The sequence below is a fragment of the Oncorhynchus nerka genome, linkage group LG6 (genome assembly GCF_034236695.1).
Source record: "Oncorhynchus nerka isolate Pitt River linkage group LG6, Oner_Uvic_2.0, whole genome shotgun sequence".
Lineage (NCBI taxonomy): Eukaryota > Metazoa > Chordata > Actinopteri > Salmoniformes > Salmonidae > Oncorhynchus > Oncorhynchus nerka.
Window position 1 is genome coordinate 49,919,739 of NC_088401.1, and position 19,598 is coordinate 49,939,336.

The following is a 19,598-nucleotide window of genomic DNA, read 5'->3' on the forward strand; positions in this document are numbered from 1 at the left end:
CTTGTCCCATCACTGCAACTCCCGTACGGATTTGGTCGTGGCAAAGGTTGAGCGCCATGCATGACCACGCTAGCAGAGAGTAGATATGGTTGTCCTTGTTCAATAGGGATGTTCCTATCTGCCACGGTATTGCAGGATATCTAGGTTGACTAATTTCCCCTGAATTTGTGAAGACTACAGCCTGACGGGAGCCCTACTTCCATGTCCAATTGTGTTCTCACCTTCGAAGGCAGGCTTTTCAAAGTGGGGGTGGTACTAGTTTCTACAGGTTCACAGGAGCTATGTTACTGTGCACTGTCTAGCCGAGATGGCCAGCTAAATAATTACAATGACTGCTTCTGATTATTCCTCTTTCCAAGAAGAGCTGTTCTTTTACATACTAACATAGGGACATACTGCCCTATTAATTTGAGCCGGAATAAAGAGAAGAGGAGTTGAGACAGTGAGAACAGCAAGCAGCAATGGGTAGCTACAGTCAGACTGGTGGTGCCTGTGCGGGTGCTGTCCAGCCATGTCGACAGAAGAGGAATGTCTGTGCTGCAATGAATTCGTTCATGGACAGCCAATGCAGACCCCATGGAATGTGTGTTTGTGACAGACCAACAAAGTTCCGATGCACATATGGATATCAGTGTGCTTGAGACGTTCTTCAGAACCTCCAAGATCAACTGGTGGCAGTAGCATAGACCAGTTGGACCAGGAAGGCAAATGACAAATGAGTAGCTTGTTTTGCTGTTGGTAGCTAGTTAGCAATATAGCTAAGCTCTCTTTTCACATGAGGCAGTGTTGTTCAGTACAGTAATATAGCTAAGCTATCTTTTCACATGAGACAGTGTTGTTCAGTACAGTATAATTTCCTGGTCGATTTGGCCATAATGGGGCTCGCTACTAGCCAATGCTAGCCAATTTGAGCTAGCTAGCTCTGTTTTCTATACCCAAAATGTAATGTAACCTAATACTATAGCTAACTAGCTATCTAGCTGGCTAACATTGACCTAACTAGCCTCAGTGCATCTCATTAGGCTTAGGAGCAATACTGGAGAAATGTTAGATGGTGCCACATTTTTCCAGCTAAACTGGAGAAATTATTTGATGATGATGACGAAGAGTAAAGGAATGACTTTGACTTCATGACTCATATTACTAGTAGTCTTTGAGTAACTACACCTGTGTTATAGCTAGCTAGCTAACGTGTGTCTGTGAGTTGTGTAATATTCTGCATCCTGCTGCTACAGTAGAAATACTGACAGTGCACTACAATTGCCCACGAAAATAGAATAGCTTTTTTTCCCCATTCTCTTACAGACAATGCTTCTTGGTGGCCTGCAGATTATTTTTTGAGTTTTTCAGAGAAGCTAGGCACAGGACACTAAATCCTCTTGCCTGCGTGTGTTGTTGGGGCCGTTTATGCAATTCAAGAGGAGATGTGAAAGGTCCAATACAACAATCTTCACTTGTATCAAAGTTACTCCGAATACCACGCAGCAACCCAAAACACACCATATGCTAAATTTGTCACAAATGCAGTAGAAGGGGGCACATTCAAAGAGCATGCAGAGCAACATTCAGTCACAACAGGAAAACTGAGAAAATTAAAGGGTCTGTGAATGCACTAGCAGAGAACAGTGGCAGTGATTTAAATGAATAGAATGTGTGGGGACTTCAAGGTAACTGTGAATTCAATGTTGCATGTGGACCAATACCCCGTGCCACATCTGGATGACATCTTTGCTGCACTAGCTGGTGGAAAACACTTCAGTAAAATCGATCGGAAACAGGCTTACCTGCAGCTACTGGTTGAAGAGAGCTCCAAACAGTACCTGACAATAAACACACACAAAGGTCTATGCAGGTATAACTGCCTGTTTTTTTGGCATTGCATCAGCCCCAGACATTTGGCAATGAACTATTGACCAGATTTTGCAATGAATCCCAGGAACCCAGTGTATCCTGGATGGCACGATCATAACAGAACGCACCGACAAAGAGCACCTGGCTAACCTGGAAGAGGTCCTGAAAAGACTGAAAGAGTATGGTCTACAGGCAAACTTACAGAAGTGTGAGTTCTTCAAAGACAAGATTGTTTTCTGTGGACATGAAATCGACCGCAATGAATTGCACAAAACACAAGACAAAAATCGAGGCAGTGGTACAGGCACCACGACCACAAAATATCACAGAAGTGAGATATTTTACGGGACTAATCAATTACTACAGAAGATTCCTCCCAAACCTTTCAGCAGTACTCCAGCCTCTAAATCAGCTCCTGGAAAAGAATAGAACATGGACTGCCATGTGAAAATGCATTTCTTGAGGCAAAACGGCTCATCACATCTGAACAGGTCCTGATGCATTATGGCTTAGGGGCCGTCCTTTCACACACACTGAAAGATGGGTCAGAGAGGCCAGTTGCATTTGCGTCACGAACATTGAATGATGCAGAGAAAAACTACTCACAAATCGACAAAGAAGCACTGACGCTAGTGTGGGCCGTCAAGAAATTCCACGCATACCTATATGGCAAGCGTTTCACACTGGTTACGGATCACCAGCCGTTGCGTTCCATTGACATTGAGTTTAAGCCGTCATCCCTCCACACAAATGCAGATGGATTATCCAGACTGCCGTGTACAAGAGAAAGACAAAGGAGTGTGGATGCAGTGGACATTTTCCATACCGCTCAGCTCGAGGCACTACCGGTCACAAGGACAGTTATCAAACAGGAGACAAGGAAATATGTGACCTTGTCAAAAGTGTACACCTACACCATGTCAGGATGGCCAGCTACTGGCAGAAAGGAGCTGACTCCGTATTTCCAGCGGAGAAACAAAATTACAATGTACCAAGGATGTTTGATGTGGGGAATGAGAGTCATGATACCCCAGAAATGCAATAATCAGGTTTTGCAGCAACTACATGAAGGTCATGTTGGAATTGTCCAAATGAAGCTGCTCGCAAGGAGCCACTTCTGGTGGCCATGTCTGGATCAACAGATAGAAAATATGGTGAAGAACTGTAGCGGATGTTTGGAAACCCTTCACATGCCTGCTCCTGTCCCAGTCCACCCATGGGAATGGCCCGCAGAGCCATGGCAGAGAATTAATGTGGACTACGCTGGTCCCTTTGAAAAGCACATGTTTCTGGTTATAGTTGATGCCCATTCCAAATGGCCAGAGGTGTTTTGCACGGACTCCTCCACCTCAGCTCAGACGATAGAGTGTCTCAGAACAATGTTTGCACGCTTCGGATTGCCGCTGCAGCTGGTAAGTGACGACGTGCAAGCTTTTGTAAGTGGCGAGTTTACAAGATTCATGTCAGTAAATGGAATCAAACACTCAACCTCAGCTCCGTACCACCCTGCCACCAATGGGCTGGCAGAACGCTTTGTGCAAACCCTAAAGCAAGGACTCCGTGCAGCAAAACGAGACGAAGGGACTTTGCAAACAAAACTGGCCAAGTTCCTGGCCTCCTACCGAAACACCCCACATGCCACGACAAATGAAAGCCCAGCCGCACTGATGTTCTGGGGCCTCTCTCCTCACACAGCTGGACATCATGAAGCCAAACAGGCGTAATGAAGTGCTGAACAAACAAGCCAAGATGCTCTCCGGTGGCCGGGAGCGCCATCTCCAAACAGGACAGGAAGTGATGTTGCGAGACTACAGAAGAGGAGGGAAATGGACAAGATGGACTGTACATACACAAACGAGATCCAGAACTTACCAGGTTCAAGTGAGCCCAGACATAATGTGGCGGCGTCACATTAACCAAATGCATTCAACGGAAAACAGCACAACAATCGAGAGAGAACAGGCACAGAGAGCTCCTGAGAGTGACACACAGGGAACTGTAGAGGACGGTGGGGCAGTAGAGAGACCCCAGGCTGAAAGAAGGGAACGTGTTGATGAAGGTACTGCTATAGCAGAAGCTATAATGAGGATGTTCAGGAGCCTCCAGACAATCCGAGGCGCTACCCAGAACGAAGGCACCGTCCACCAGACACACACTGAGGATGTTCAGGAGCCTCCAGACAATCCTAGGCGCTACCCAGACAATCACGACCAGACACACACTGAGGATGTTCAGGAGCCTCCAGACAATCCTAGGCGCTACCCAGAACGAAGGCACCGTCCACCAGACACACACTGAGGATGTTCAGGAGCCTCCAGACAATCCTAGGCGCTACCCAGAACGAAGGCACCGTCCACCAGACAGACTGGACTTATAAACAAACAAACAAAAACAAACTTTTCAAGTTCAAATTATAAGATGCAAAATAACTATAACACTTTCTGGGAAATGTTTCAGTTGTGGTTTGGTAAAAGTAACTGATTGTGTAAGAGAAGGAATGTTATGTTCTGTTAATTACTGATGTCCCCTTTAAGAATGGAGCACCCTTGGTCATGCGCAGTGTTGTTCTATGTTATTCTGGAACTAACTCGTTTGAGTAAATGTGAAGCTCCAGTTAAATTTCTTGTATTCAGAGTCTTTCTTATTATATAAATAAGTAATAAGAGCTAAGACACTACAGTATATATGTCATACATTGCCATAACTGTTAATGCATACTGCTACGAGTGTATGTAAACTCTCCTCAGTCTCCAGCCATGTCTACTTATTTGCTACATTGACACACTAATCTACTGTTTTATTGGAGCATGTTTACTTGCCAACAAATTAAAGTTGAAATGATACACAGACTCCCTACATCATTTGTTTTAGTAGTAAGATTGTAAAAATCCATTATTATACATATGTAAAAGATCTAGCAATATCTATACCACAATGCAGTTGTGAGCGTTCTCGGCCTTCTATATTATACTACAAACTCAGTCTAACTGAATATGGATGTTGTGTTGGCTGAATGTTCCAGGCAGGGTCCTGAATGTTCTTCAGCTGGTGAAGCTCATCTTGTGTTGCATAATGGCAGCTGGTCAGGCAGAACTTCATAAGCTCCATGACGTTGGACTCAGACTATACACTTTGGCCCTTGCCAGCCTCGTTCAGTCTTTCGTGCTGTCTTTACCTCTTCCGAGTCAGATGATGTTGAGCTTGAGCTTGTTCCCAGCTGATAGCTTTCATCCTGTTCATCCTTTCATGAGCTTTCATACTGTGCTTCCGTATTCATTGACCTGGCCAAGGCTTTTGACTCTGTCAATCACCGTATTCTTATCGGCAGACTCAACAGCCTTGGTTTCCCAAATTACTTCCTCGCCTGGTTCACCAACTACTTCTCTGATAGAGCTCAGTGTGTCAAATCGGAGGGCCTGTTGTCCGGACCTCTGGCAGTCTCTATGGGGGTGCCAGAGGGTTCAATTCTCGGGCCAACTCTCTTCTCTGTATACATCAATGATGTCGCTCTTGCTGCTGGTGATTCTCTAATCCACCTCTACGCAGATGACACCATTCTGTATACTTTTGGCCCTTCTTTGGACACTGTGTTAACTAACCTGCAGACGAGCTTCAATGCCATACAACTCTCCTTCCGTGGCCTCCAACTGCTCTTAAATGCAAATAAAACTAAATGCATGCTATTCAACCGATCATTGCCCGCACATCCAGCATCACTACCCTGGACGGCTCTGACTTAGAATACGTGGATAACTACAAATACCTAGGTGTCTGGCGAGACTGTAAACTCTCCTTCCAGACTCAGATTAAGCATCTCCAATCAAAAATTAAATCTAGAATCGTCTTCCTATTTCGCAACAAAGCATCCTTCACTCATGCTGCCAAACATAAAGCTGACCATCCTACCGATCCTCAACTTCGGAGATGTCATCTATAAAATAGCCAGGTCACAGTTGTAAATGAGAACTTGTTCTCAACTGGCCTACCTGGTTAAATAAAGGTGAAATAAAAATACAAATCCAATGGGTCTACAGGATCTGTACTACTGAAGCTGGTGTCAAGGTCGCCATCATCATCAGCGGCAGGATTAGTCAGTAGGACATACACAAGTTAGTGATTAGCCAACATTTTACTACTTTGTCCCCATCAATACACATTTAAACAAGGTACTTTATCCACCCATCGCCCTCGTGTCAATAGATCGTGCTGACTAACCATCCCACAAAATATCCATCCCCAACAGACACCAGTCAGTCACCCACACCATCCCCTCCTTACTAATAACTTAGATTTTTTCCAATTTAGAAATTAAGCTTTGCATTAACTATCAACTAAGCCTCCATAATACAGATAACTACAGTAGAAGTTGTACCCTACTTATAAACACAACAACAAGACACAGACCATGTTTATGCTTAGCTCCAGTATATTTATTTGATCACCGTGGAGTCATGGTAAGATTTAGCAAACACTAGTTCCTGGTGTTGAGTTTGATGTTGATGTTGCTGCAGATGTTGACAGGATCAGACCCTGTAAATCGAACATACAGGCCAGTCACGTTAGCCTATGCGGTAGTTAGCTAGCTAACGGTTAGATATGGTACGCTGTAGCTAACGTAATCTGACATAGCTAAAGTTAGCTTGCAAAGTTACAAATCACATCACCAGATAGCAGCTGGCTAATTACAATTATTTGCTTTGGAACATCTAGCCAGCATATTATGAAAGCTAGCTAGCTCGACTTTGGTTAAGATAAACAAATGTAGTTTGCTAGATAGTTAGATACCTGTTAACTCCCATTCTCAAAAGGATCCACTTTGGCAGGGGTGGCAATTCGTCCTGAAATCGTGAATTCTGTATATTGTGGTTTGCTTAAACCAGTAAATGTAGATGGCCTGTTTCTACCGGTAAGATTCAGAAATGCTTGCATTTGCATGTAGTGAGGAAATTATTATATATTAGTAACATATTAATGGACATATACAGTTAAAGAGCAGTGGTGAAATGTACTTTTAAAATCACATTAACGGCAGTTAAGGCTGTGGCAAAAACAGAGTTTTCTTTAAAAAATTAAAAGGCATACTTGATACTGTAATTCCTGAAATGAAGGAATATTTTTCTGAAATGATGGATCCCTGCCTACAGACAGAAACTAAAACAAGAAGCTCCCGCGCTGAGGTCTGTTCAACGCTGGTCCGACCAATCTGATTCCACACTCCAAGACTGCTTCCATCACGTGGACTGGGATATGTTCCGTATTGCGTCAGACGACAACATTGACGAATACGCTGATTCGGTGTGCGAGTTCATTAGAACGTGCGTTGAAGATGTCGTTCCCATAGCAACGATTAAAACATTCCCAAACCAGAAACCGTGGATTGATGGCAGCATTCCCGTGAAATTGAAAGCGCGAACCAACTGCTTTTAATCAGGGCAAGGTGACTGGAAACATGACCGAATATACAAATAGTGTAACTATTCCCTCCGCAAGGCAATCAAACAAGCTAAGCATCAGTATAGAGACAAAGTAGAATCTCAATTCAACGGCTCAGACACAAGAGGTATGTGGCAGGGTCTACAGTCAATCACGGATTACAAAAAGAAAACCAGCACCGTCACAGACCAGGATGTCTTGCTCCCAGGCAGACTAAATAACTTTTTTTGCCTGCTTTGAGGACAATACAGTGCCACTGACACTGCCCGCAACTAAAACATGCGGACTCTCCTTCACTGCAGCCGACGTGAGGAAAACATTTAAACGTGTCAACCCTCGCAAGGCTGCAGGCCCAGACGGCATCCCCAGCCGCGCCCTCAGAGCATGCGCAGACCAGCTGGCTGGTGTGTTTACGGACATATTCAATCAATCCCTATCCCAGTCTGTTGTTCCCACATGCTTCAAGAGGGACACCATTGTTCCTGTTCCCAAGAAAGCTAAGGTAACTGAGCTAAACGACTACCGCCCCGTAGCACTCACTTCCGTCATCATGAAGTGCTTTGAGAGACCAGTCAAGGACCATATCACCTCCACCCTACCTGACACCCTAGACCCACTCCAATTTGCTTACCGCCAAATAGGTCCACAGACGATGCAATCTCAACCACACTGCACACTGACCTAACCCATCTGGACAAGAGGAATACCTATGTGAGAATGTTGTTCATCGACTACAGCTCGGCATTTAACACCATAGTGCCCTCCAAGCTCGTCATCAAGCTCGAGACCCTGGGTCTCGACCCCGCCCTGTGCAACTGGGTACTGGACTTCCTGACGGGCCGCCCCCAGGTGGTGAGGGTAGGCAACAACATCTCCACCCCGCTGATCCTCAACACTGGGGCCCCACAAGGGTGCGTTCTGAGCCCTCTCCTGTACTCCCTGTTCACCCACGACTGCGTGGCCACGCACGTCTCCAACTCAATCATCAAGTTTGCGGACGAAACAACAGTGGTAGGCTTGATTACCAACAACGACGAGACGGCCTACAGGGAGGAGGTGAGGGCCCTCGGAGTGTAGTGTCAGGAAAATAACCTCACACTCAACGTCAACAAAACTAAGGAAATTATTGTGGACTTCAGGAAACAGCAGAGGGAACACCCCCCTATCCACATCGATGTAACAGTAGTGGAGAGGGTAGTAAGTTTTAAGTTCCTCGGCGTACACATCACAGACAAACTGAATTGGTCCACCCACACAGACAGCATCGTGAAGAAGGCGCAGCAGCGCCTCTTCAACCTCAGAAGGCTGAAGAAATTTGGCTTGTCACCAAAAGCACTCACAAACTTTTACAGATGCACAATCGAGAGCATCCTGTCGGGCTGTATCACCGCCTGGTACTGCAACTGCTCTGCCCACAACCGTAAGGCTCTCCAGAGGGTAGTGAGGTCTGCACAACGCATCACCGGGGGCAAACTACCTGCCCTCCAGGACACCTACACCACCCGATGTCACAGGAAGGCCATAAAGATCATCAAGGACAACAACCACCCGAGCCACTGCCTGTTCACCCCGCTATCATCCAGAAGGCGAGGTCAGTACAGGTGCATCAAAGCTGGGACCGAGAGACTGAAAAACAGCTTCTATCTCAAGGCCATCAGACTGTTAAACAGCCACCACTAACATTGAGTGGCTGCTGCCAACACACTGACTCAACTCCAGCCACTTTAATAATGGGAATTGATGGGAAATGATGTAAAATATATCACTAGCCACTTTAAACAATGCTACCTAATATAATGTTTACATACCCTACATTTTTCATCTCATATGTATACGTATATACTGTACTCTATATCATCTACTGCATCCTTATGTAATACATGTATCACTAGCCACTTTAACCATGCCACTTTGCTTACATACTCATCTCATATGTATATTCTGCACTCAATACCATCTACTGTATCTTGCCTATGCCGCTCTGTACCATCACTCATTCATATATCTTTATGTACATATTCTTTATCCCCCCTATAAGGTAGTAGTTTTGGAATTGTTAGCTAGATTACTTGTTGGTTATTACTGCATTGTCGGAACTAGAAGCACAAGCATTTTGCTACGCTCGCACTAACATCTGCTAACCATGTGTATGTGACAAATAAAATATGATTTGATTTGATTTGTTTGGAATCTTTTTCATATCCAAAATTGTACTTTTGTTACGTAGTTTTCTAGCTCTCAGTCTCATTGACCACCAAATGCTAGCTAGCTAGCTAGCCACTTAATATAACGTGTTTTCTTAAAATGTATGTTAGCAATGGTAATTATACTACTCCAATCTGCCGATTTGAGAGCACTATTTAGCCTCAAAAGTGGTTAAAAAAGTGACTGCATGATGACAGTGAATTCAGAGCCATTCAGTGGCTAGCTACACTACAAACATAATTTGACCAGGTTTTCATGAAGGAATTGTAATGACAGTCCACCACAAGAGGATCCCGATTAGCAAGGGGTAGTATGTGTTTAATGTCATTGTGTTTTAGAAACAGTGAGGGGAATTTGCCAGTGGTTGAATGGGGATTTGGGCTTTCCGGAAAAATGTTGTTGAGGTTGTAACAGTAACCAAGGGGGGGTTGGGCTTATTGAAGGGTCAACTGAAGGGGCGTTATCATATTTAAGTGGTCCATAGAAAGAGTGGTCTAGGACAGTATGTATACTGTCCCTTTCCCCCATTGGCCATGGTCGACGTAAAGATAGATGTTTACATTAGAGATGTCATGGTGATCACCTTGCAGTTAAAAGTGTGTTCTCAGAGTGTGAGTTTTCCCAGGGATGCTGGGAATCTCATGTTTGTATGACCCTTCCCAGCATTCACTACCAACCCCACCACACTCAGTGTCACCCCCCTCACCCACCCCCTAACCTGCAGGCAGCCCGGCCCACGCACAGGATACAGCTAGTGTGTAAACTGACTTTCCTCAGCAGCCTTCATGCTCAATCTCTGGGTATTATCCATACTGGTCCGTGTTTGAGTTAGACATCTGGCAATGATGCTGCAGTCAGCAATGAGGTGGGAACCACTTTCTCAATCACATTTGCAACCAAGCATTTGCCTTACTGAGTGTGTCCCAAGGGGAAGCGGGGAGACAGTGTTTGAAAGAATAAAAAATACATTTAATAACAAAAGACAGACACTTGGTCCAAAAAGCTTATTTGAGCGCAGCTGGAAAGTCTTCACTTCCTGTATGGGGAAACATGTTCCCATGTGTGGGTGTGAAGGAGTGATTCAACCATGATGCTTGCAGACCACCAAGACCACTGGCCAGACACATAGTAAGGCACAACACAACATAACCAGATACAGAGTACAGTGCAACACAACACATCTAGACACACAACACAATGACACAAAAAATGGCACATCACAATCAGACAGAAGAGCACAACACAGTGCAACACAGACAAAACACAGGATCAAACAGACAAATTAACATAGACCAGACAACTGTACACAGGAAAACATAAGACAAAGCATGACAAAATTAGGGACAGAATGAGCAAGATCAAACACAATGTGGAATAGAAGAATGAGAGATACCACAACAATGGATAGAACACAACCTCAGATGATACAAACAAAACAGAGAAGGGACACGCTGATGGACAGAACACAGTTTATGACACAACACCACAACAAAGTGAGCAGTACAACAAAGGGAATATGAGAACAGACACAAAGCTTACTCAACACAGAGGGTATTGCCTATTCTTAATAGGTGTGCAGGACATGGTCCTGAACAAAACAAACCTCTCCAATTTTGTGGTCTACTCTTCCATTACGGAACCATGCTCTGAAAGCGCTAGTGTAGTGGTCATACTATACATGAATTGGACATCTTCTAAATCACAGAACTAATATGGTAGCTATAGATACGTTTACACATCATTGTCATCCTCCAGCTTTTTGCGGAGTTCTCTTTAGACAACAGAGTCAGTCTCTGACAATGAGAATGTGGGAAAAAAATGAACCATTGTCCTTTTTAAAATAAACCTATTTTTCTATCGTTCCTCACAGAGTGACGAAACTCTCCCGAGACAAGAATCCTGGGGTCGGATTCACAAAACATTACTTATGAAAAAACGTAAGAAGTTTAAGGAAAAAAATAGGAAGTTCATAAGATAGGAATTGCATTTACGAACTTTCTTAGGAACTTCGGAAAAATCTTTAAGAACTTCGAAAGTATCGTCTTAATGTGGCATTGACATTAGTGACGTGCTGGAAACCAATAAATAAGCCTATGTGACAGGGATGATCGGATTTGGTTATTTCGTTATTTTTCACACATTATAGCCATCAGACTAGCTATATCAAAATCTGAAATGGATAACCAAGAAAATAGATTGAAGTGATGGTGGAGGAAATAGCAACCAGGAAAAGGTTGCTGTTGGGGAGACTTGATAACTGCGGGGTCATGGGGTCACTGCAGAGACCAAAAAGAGAGGATGGGCGAGAGTGGCCGAGTCTGTCTCTGCCATTGGGGGTATGGCAAGGGACAGTGACGCCGTAAAGAAGAAGTGGTCCAACATCAAGTTGGCTGCTAAGAAGAAGGGAGCTCAAATCAAATCTTATTGGTCACATACACATGGTTAGCAGATGTTAATGCGAGTGTAGCAAAATGCTTGTGCTTCTAGTTCCTACCGTGCAGTAATATCTGACAAGTAATCTAACAATTTCACAACAACTACCTTAAAGGAAGTGTAAAGGAATGAATAAGAATATGTACATGTAAATATATGGATGAGCGATGGCCGAACGGCATAGGGAAGATGCAGTAGACGGTATAGAGTACAGTATATACATGTGAGATGAGTAATATAGGATATGTAAACATTATATAAAGTGGCATTGTATAAAGTGACTAGTGATACATTTATTACATCCCATTTTTAATTATTAAAGTGGCTAGAGATTTGAGTCAGTATGTTGGCAGCAGCCACTCAATGTTAGTGATGGCTGTTTAACAGTCTGATGGACTTGAGATATAAGCTGCTTTTCAGTCTCTCGGTCCCAGCTTTGATGCACCTGTACTGACCTCGCCTTCTGGATGATAACAGGGTGAACAGGCAGTAGCTCGGGTGGTTGTTGTCCTTGATGATCTTTTTGGCCTTCCTGTGACATTCGGTGGTGTAGGTGTCCTGGAGGGCAGGTAGTTTGCCCCCGTGATGCATTGTGCAGACCTCACTACCCTCTGGAGAGCCTTACGGTTGTGGGCGGAGCAGTTGCCGTACCAGGCGGTTATACAGCCCGACAGGATGCTCTCGATTGTGCATCTGTAAAAGTTTGTGAGTGTTTTTGGTGACAAGCCAAATTTCTTCAGCCTCCTGAGGTTGAAGAGGCACTGTTGCGCCTTCTTCCCCAAGCAGTCTGTGTGGGTGGACCATTTCAGTTTGTCCATGATGTGTATGCCGAGGAACTTAAAACTTCCCACCTTCTCCACTACTGTCCCGTCGATGTGGATAGGGGGGTGCTCCCTCTGCTGTTTCCTGAAGTCCATGATCATCCCCTTTGTTTCGTTGACGTTGAGTGTGAGGTTATTTTCATAGTCATCGTTTGCAAACGTGATGATTGAGTTGGAGTCGTGCATGGCCACGTAGTCATGGGTGAACAGGGAGTATAGGGGAGGGCTGATAACGCACCCTTGTGGGGCCCCAGTGTTGAGGATCAGCGGGGTGGAGATGTTTCCTACCCTCACCACCTGGGGGCGGCCCAGGTCCCAGTTGCACAGGACGGGGTTGAGACCCAGGGTCTCGAGCTTAATGACGAGTTTGGAGGGTACTATGGTTTAAATGCTGAGCTGTAATCGATGAACAGCCATGCCATGATTAAAAGCATTGTTTCCCGCGAATGCTGCCATTCATTAGACCATTCATGTGGACCAGCTGGAGGATAAGGTGTAGTCCATCGTAGAGATGGTGGTAGAGCGTAAGTTAGTTAGCTACGTTAGCTAGCTAACGTGTAAAGACATTATAGCCAAAATAGCTAACAACGTTAACGTTAGCTAAGTTAGCCAATTTCTTCTTTGCAAATTCACGAGATAGCACTAGCTATTTAAAACTTCTAGAATATTGTAATATATTGTTTAGGGAATGTTTTGCGAGATTTCAGTCCAGATATATAGTATCTTCAGCATATTGTGCAAACTGTACTGTGCATAACCATAAGTCTTCTCTACTTTAGTACTGGGTGTGTGGTCTATACAGTAGAGTATCTTCCAGTCTGTGACATTTCAAGCCTTTGGGCATTTTCCATCCACAACCAAAGTGTAAACAACATGTCACTGGAACACAGATGTATTCTACTGTAGATGCATCTACATGACAGTTGTTTAACATGCTTGAATTGACCTATTTCTTCATTTATTATTAGGGTCGCTGCATGAACAGCTTTATGTGCCAGACAACAAAGATTAAATAAAAATACTTCACCATCGCGGAAATACCAGAAATGTTTTCCCACTACTGAAACTTGTCTGACACTGTGTCACAGTCTCTTCGGAAAATGAACTGGAACTGTGTTTATAGAACCAACCAAGTCTACATCCTTGTAGAACAACACCACGCTACCTTGGCTAATAGATCTTAGCTTTCCTGCAATTAAACTACTGACCCCTTCAGTAAGGATCACACAGAGGCCATCCTCTATAGACTAACTGTTAATTTCCTTGTGTGTACAGTAAGTATACTGCAGCTTCTGCCAAGAGGTCTGGACCTTCATGGCACAGGTGGTAACGGGGAAGTGTATGCCAGGGGCGCTGATTCACACACCACTCCAGCTGTTCCCCCTAAATCACTATACTATCGTCACAGAACAAGATGTTAATTGAACGAGAGAGGGCTACAGTGAAACTGATATAACAGCAAATGTCCATTGCTATATGTTCTGCGCTTCTTGAAACGCAACGCAATGGTGTTGGATTATCATGGGTAAACAGTGACTGATGTCTGAAGGGCCCTACCTCAACAGAGCTGTGTCAGACTTCTTATTTGGGAAGCTGTGGGTTCTGGCTAGATCCTATTTCAATGAAACTGTAAATGATACAGAGAAGACTAAGGGGAGGAGGGGAACTGAGGGTCTGGACCTGGTAAAAACCAGTGGTAAAAAGTGTGGTAGTTGTTGGATGTGGCTGACGTTTGATATCAGTTTAATGATCTCGTTTGCAACTCATTTGGAAAACTAAACGAGGGAAAAGGCTTAAAAAGCTTTAAAGAGGGGGAAAAAACACTTGACAAAGTAGCTCTTATTCAATGTCTCATTAAGCGTTTGTCAAAATAAAAACTATTGTCCTGTAATCAAATGTTTGTCCTTTACTATCAAGGCCCCAAAAAATCTAGACCAGTGTCGATTACGCAGAGTAAAAAGCACATCCAGTATTATCACCAGGCAATGATAATATGTTATAAAAAGACGAAGGGCAGAGTTCCAGTAAAATGACAACCGAAAACCCTCGGGGAACTCTTCCCACTCCTAGGGAAGATACCGGATGTAGAGGGTTAGACACTGACAACTTGCCCCAGTCCCCTACCCTCTCCCCCTACACCCCCAACCCACTCCACTAAACCCTCCCCATCTGGCAAGTAAAACACCCATGTCCCCCAACCCTCATCCCCACCTCTCAACTCAAACAATTGAGGGAATAGCAGACCCCCCCCACCACCACAGACCCACCCCTTCCCCGTGAGAAATAGAGGACGCCTACACTCCTCAAGAAAAGGAAAGAAAAAGAGAAAAAGAAACAGCTGAATACAATTACAGCTCTGACTGGCTTTAAATCCCTCTCGTTTTCCATGGCGGCTTCCAACAACACAGCCGAGAGGGAGAGAAAAAAGGAAGGAAAAGGAGATTTGAAAAAAGTTTGTTAGTTTGAGCATTAAAGCAGCTTTACAGTGGGGTCAGGACTATGGGGGTCAACTGACCCTGCTTTGAGGAATTTCAGTTTATTATTTTCATGTATGTTGATAAGTGTTTTAATGAGAGATACTCATACAGTGATGATTTTCTATTTCCATCCCTGAGACTCATGGGTAGTTTCAGTCATGATTTTAAGGAGGGAAAATGTAATTACACATAAGCTAGTTTTGTTCACTGTAGTATCATCAGCTTAGCGTTTATCTTTCAAATTCACACAGTCAGAGTAGCAAGCCAGATAAATTCACTCTAGCCAAGGACAATTTTTTCTCTGTTTTCCTTCGTGTGAAAGGTCTTATCACGTCTGAGAGCAACAGCATGTTTTCCTTTGCCGTCCTGCCCAGTTTGTATGACCAGAACAAATCCCTGACATGTTTTAGTTGGACCGAGGACAGCGCCAGAGGAAACAGCATTGTTTTCAATGGGCCCACTACAGCCTGAATAGTCAAACTGACTCTATTCACCATTCACTTTCATTGTGATACTGTTATGACGAATTCTCGCTGTCAATACATATGACCTCCTGGGATGCGCTTCACTTTCTTATGAAGCCTTATTACTCTGTTACGAAGCTTTTACGGAACCCGTCTATTTCTATTGTCCTCCAAAGAGAGTGGCTGGCTGAATAGCGGTCACACCCTCTCTCAGATATGATGCAGCTGCTTCTTGTAGTGTTGTTGAGTGGGAGGTGGGAGGGAGAGGAGTGGTGCAGGCCAGACCTGGACAGGATGTATTAGCCCAGCACTCCTCACAACTCATTAAGTGTTCTATGTTCTAATGACTCTGTCAGTGGAATGGTTTGCATCAATGTGGAGGAAGAGGGAGAGGTGGAGGAGGATGAGAAAGAGGGAGGCTTTGAGTTGCAGGCTGTTTCAGCCACCAATGGCCTTACTACAGTGGCTATTTCTTGGTCCAGAATTATACGGATGATACAAAATGAATCAATGGATTATTGACCACTGACTGGTAAACTATTTATATAATGTTGTGTTCTGACAATAGCACGAAGATGTGGCTTTTCAGTGTTGATCTCTATATTTACTATAGCTGTAGTACAAGTTAGAATGGCAACAGGGTTTGGCCGGGGTAGGCCGTCATTGTAAAATAAGAATTTGTTCTTAACTGACAACGCTTGGCCAACTCTGTAATCATTGTATGATCTCTAAAGCAGGTATACTAAATATACAATTATTATTAATTGATTATTAATTATTTGAGAGAATTCTGATTTATTAGTACCAAATCTAAACAGCATTAGTGCCTGTGCTTGATTCCAAACACTTATGACTTTGGATTGAAAATATCAAATCATAGGCCTTATTCAATGTGCTGCAAAGCCTGTAGCTATAAGTTACCACACTGGTACTTCAGACCATATGGGCTAGTGCCTGTGAGCCGCCTGTTTAATCAGATACACTGCATGTCTTCTGCATTGTCATAACGTGAATCGCAATTCTCACTTTGGCTGGCATGTAGGCAGCTCTGAGAGCCAGGACACGGCTGATGACAACTAAAGGATTAGTTTTACTGCCAGACAGAGAAGACGAGAGGGGAAGGGAGGGGAGGGGAGAGGAGAGGAGAGGAGAGGAGAGGAGAGGAGAGGAGAGGAGAGGAGAGGAGAGGAGAGGAGAGGAGAGGAGAGAAGGCTGTAGCACTACAACAGCAGGGAGAACTCTCTTTCTATCCAACATACCAGCCCCCTGACACACTAAGAAAATCCCCACAATGTTCCAAACTTCCCTAAAATTAAACTTCCGAACGTCTTAGAATGGCAATTATAAAGCGATACATAAAACAATGGTACGAACATCATTTTTAAAGATCATTAGAACAGGGTATACATGTCTTATGTACATCCAAAACAGCTCGTGACAAGATGGTTACACATGATAAAAGAAAAACTGTGCTTCAGAGGAGAAGAGACAGATATGAGGAGTGAACAGTAAACCACATGTCCTGCTGACATCGGTTGTATCAAACAGATCCATCTGCATTACAGTGCGGGAGCATTGTGTTTTTGTGGCTCTACAACCTAAACCAACCCATTGCCAGAGCATTGGTATACCAAATGCTTCTAGCATCTGACCATAGTCATAGAACATCAGTCTCAGGTCCACAACATCTGTTGGATGAAAGATCAACATGCCACACATGTCTTTGTTATGAGACTAAATGACTGCTATAACCATACGGTATGTAATATGTATGCCAGCTCAATAACTGAAACATCCACAGTGATTAAGTCTGTCTGTGGGGATGTCAGAGAGTAGAGAATGTTGGTGTAAATGTCTGCCTCTCTCTCTCTTTTCTGCTCAGCTGACACAGATACAACTCATTGGTTTACAAATGACACATGCTCACCAATGACAAAGCAAAAAAATCCTACGGGCCAGTTTCCCGGGCACAGATTAAGCCTTGTCTAGAACTGAGAAGCCTTTTCAATGGAGAATCTTTATTCACATCCTGTTTCAGTCTAGGACTAAAAGATTTAGATGCACTATTGTAAAGTGGCTGTTCCACTGGATGTCATAAGGTGAATGCACCAATTTGCAAGTCGCTCTGGATAAGAGCGTCTGCTAAATGACTTAAATGTAAATGTAAATGTAGGCTTAATCGGAGTCCGGGAAACCGGGCCCAAATGTATAATACTTAGATGTACAGTAGGATCTTAATTTGATCACTCTTTTGTTCCTGGGAATTTTCCTGCACCACAGGAAATGTAAATGAGCTTTTTGATTGACATACATTCACTGAAAACACTCTAACACACAATTATATTAACAGTATTGCACATCAAGCAAAATAATGGATTTAACATTTAAATCCGGTTGCTGCGGGATTAGTTTGCTGTGACAATAGTCAAATTAAGATCCTACATCTGTTTGTATTTGTGTATGTGGTTAAAACAAAACACAGAGTTGTATCCTCAACTGAAGACTCCTATGACGTGAATGATGCTATGCTATGCTAATGGCTCCATGGCTGTCAGTGGCTCCCCTGTGTAGCTATGTAGTCTGCTAAATGACTTAAATGTAAATGTAGCTATGCGTAGAAGATTGATTCTGTAAAGGTCATTCACCAGGGCTGCAGAGCATCAATGGTTCACTGGTGAGGACCAGTGGTTCACCAAGGGTGAGTTGAGAAAGCTGTACAAATAGCCCCTTTAGCACCGACGCACAAAGTGTCAGTGTGTGTGTGTGTGTGTGTGTGTGCACTTGCCCGTGTGCATGTGTGTAAGAGTTGCACCACCTCTTTTGCCCTCAGAACATCCCTGTCGGTGCATGGACTCTACAAGGCGTAGAAAGTGTTCCACTGGGATGTTGGCCCAAGTGGACTCCCAATGCTTCCTACAGTTGCGTCAAGTTGGCTGGATGTCCTTTGGGTGGTGGACCATTCTTGATACACACAGAAAATGGTTGAGCATGAAAAATCCATGTTGCAGTTCTTGACACAAACCAGTGCACCTGGCACCTACTAACATACCCTGTTCAAAGGCACTTACATTTTCTGTCTTGCCCATTCACCCTCTGAGTGGCACACATACACAATTCATGTCTCAATCATCTGAAGGTTTAAAAATCCTTTCTTAACCTATCTCCTCCCCTTCACCCACACTGATTGAAGTGGATTTACAAGTGACACCAATGAGGGGGTCATAGCTTTCACTTGGATTCACCTGTCAGTCTATGTCATGGAAAGAGGAGGTGTTCTTAATATTTTCTATAATCAGTGTATTCACTTGTCAACACACATGAAGGTCTACAGTAGCCTCAACAGCACTCTCTGGGGTAGCACCATGGTGTAGCCAGAGGACTGTTATTTTCCGTCCTCCTCTGGGTAAATTGACTTCAATGCAAAATCTAGGAGGCTCATGGTTCTCATGCCCTTCCATAGACTTACACAGTAATATGACGACATCCGGAGAATATCCTACAACCTATCAGATCTCTTGCAGCATGAACTAACATGTTGTTCACACAATCAAAGTATCAGAGAATTAATCTAGTAATGAAAGCATAAACTACAGCTAGCTAGCACTGCAGTGCAGTGCATAAAATGTGATGAGTAGTTGATTTAAAGAGAGACAGACAATAGTTGAACAGTTTTGAACAAATTCATTGCTTCAAAAATTAAGGAGAAGTAGCTGCGATAGAGATAAATAGCTATATTTTCATTTTTTTCACTTTCACTTTCTTCGCTAGATAATGCAGCTAGCTAATTTAGCTTACCAAACACCCGGCTCAAACAGAGAGGAATGCTATTTATGTTAGCTAGCTGGCTAAGGCTATCCAACACTGGAACTCTTCCAAGTCAGGGTAAGCTTTTGGTTTTATTAATTTACTGCCAC

The 19,598-nt window shown here is 43.7% G+C and overlaps 2 protein-coding genes across 3 annotated transcripts in view; one reads left to right on the top strand and one right to left on the bottom strand.

Moving 5' to 3' along the window:
• The window catches only part of pdgfrb (platelet-derived growth factor receptor, beta polypeptide), a 61,811-nt gene that overhangs the window by 40,890 nt on the left and 1,323 nt on the right, over positions 1 to 19,598 (bottom strand). The window lies entirely within an intron of this gene.
• Positions 2,349 to 3,645, top strand: LOC135572067 (uncharacterized protein K02A2.6-like). Its single transcript, XM_065019072.1, has one exon. It carries the CDS (start codon positions 2,349 to 2,351, stop codon positions 3,573 to 3,575), a length of 1,227 nt encoding a protein of 408 aa, XP_064875144.1. The 3' UTR covers positions 3,576 to 3,645.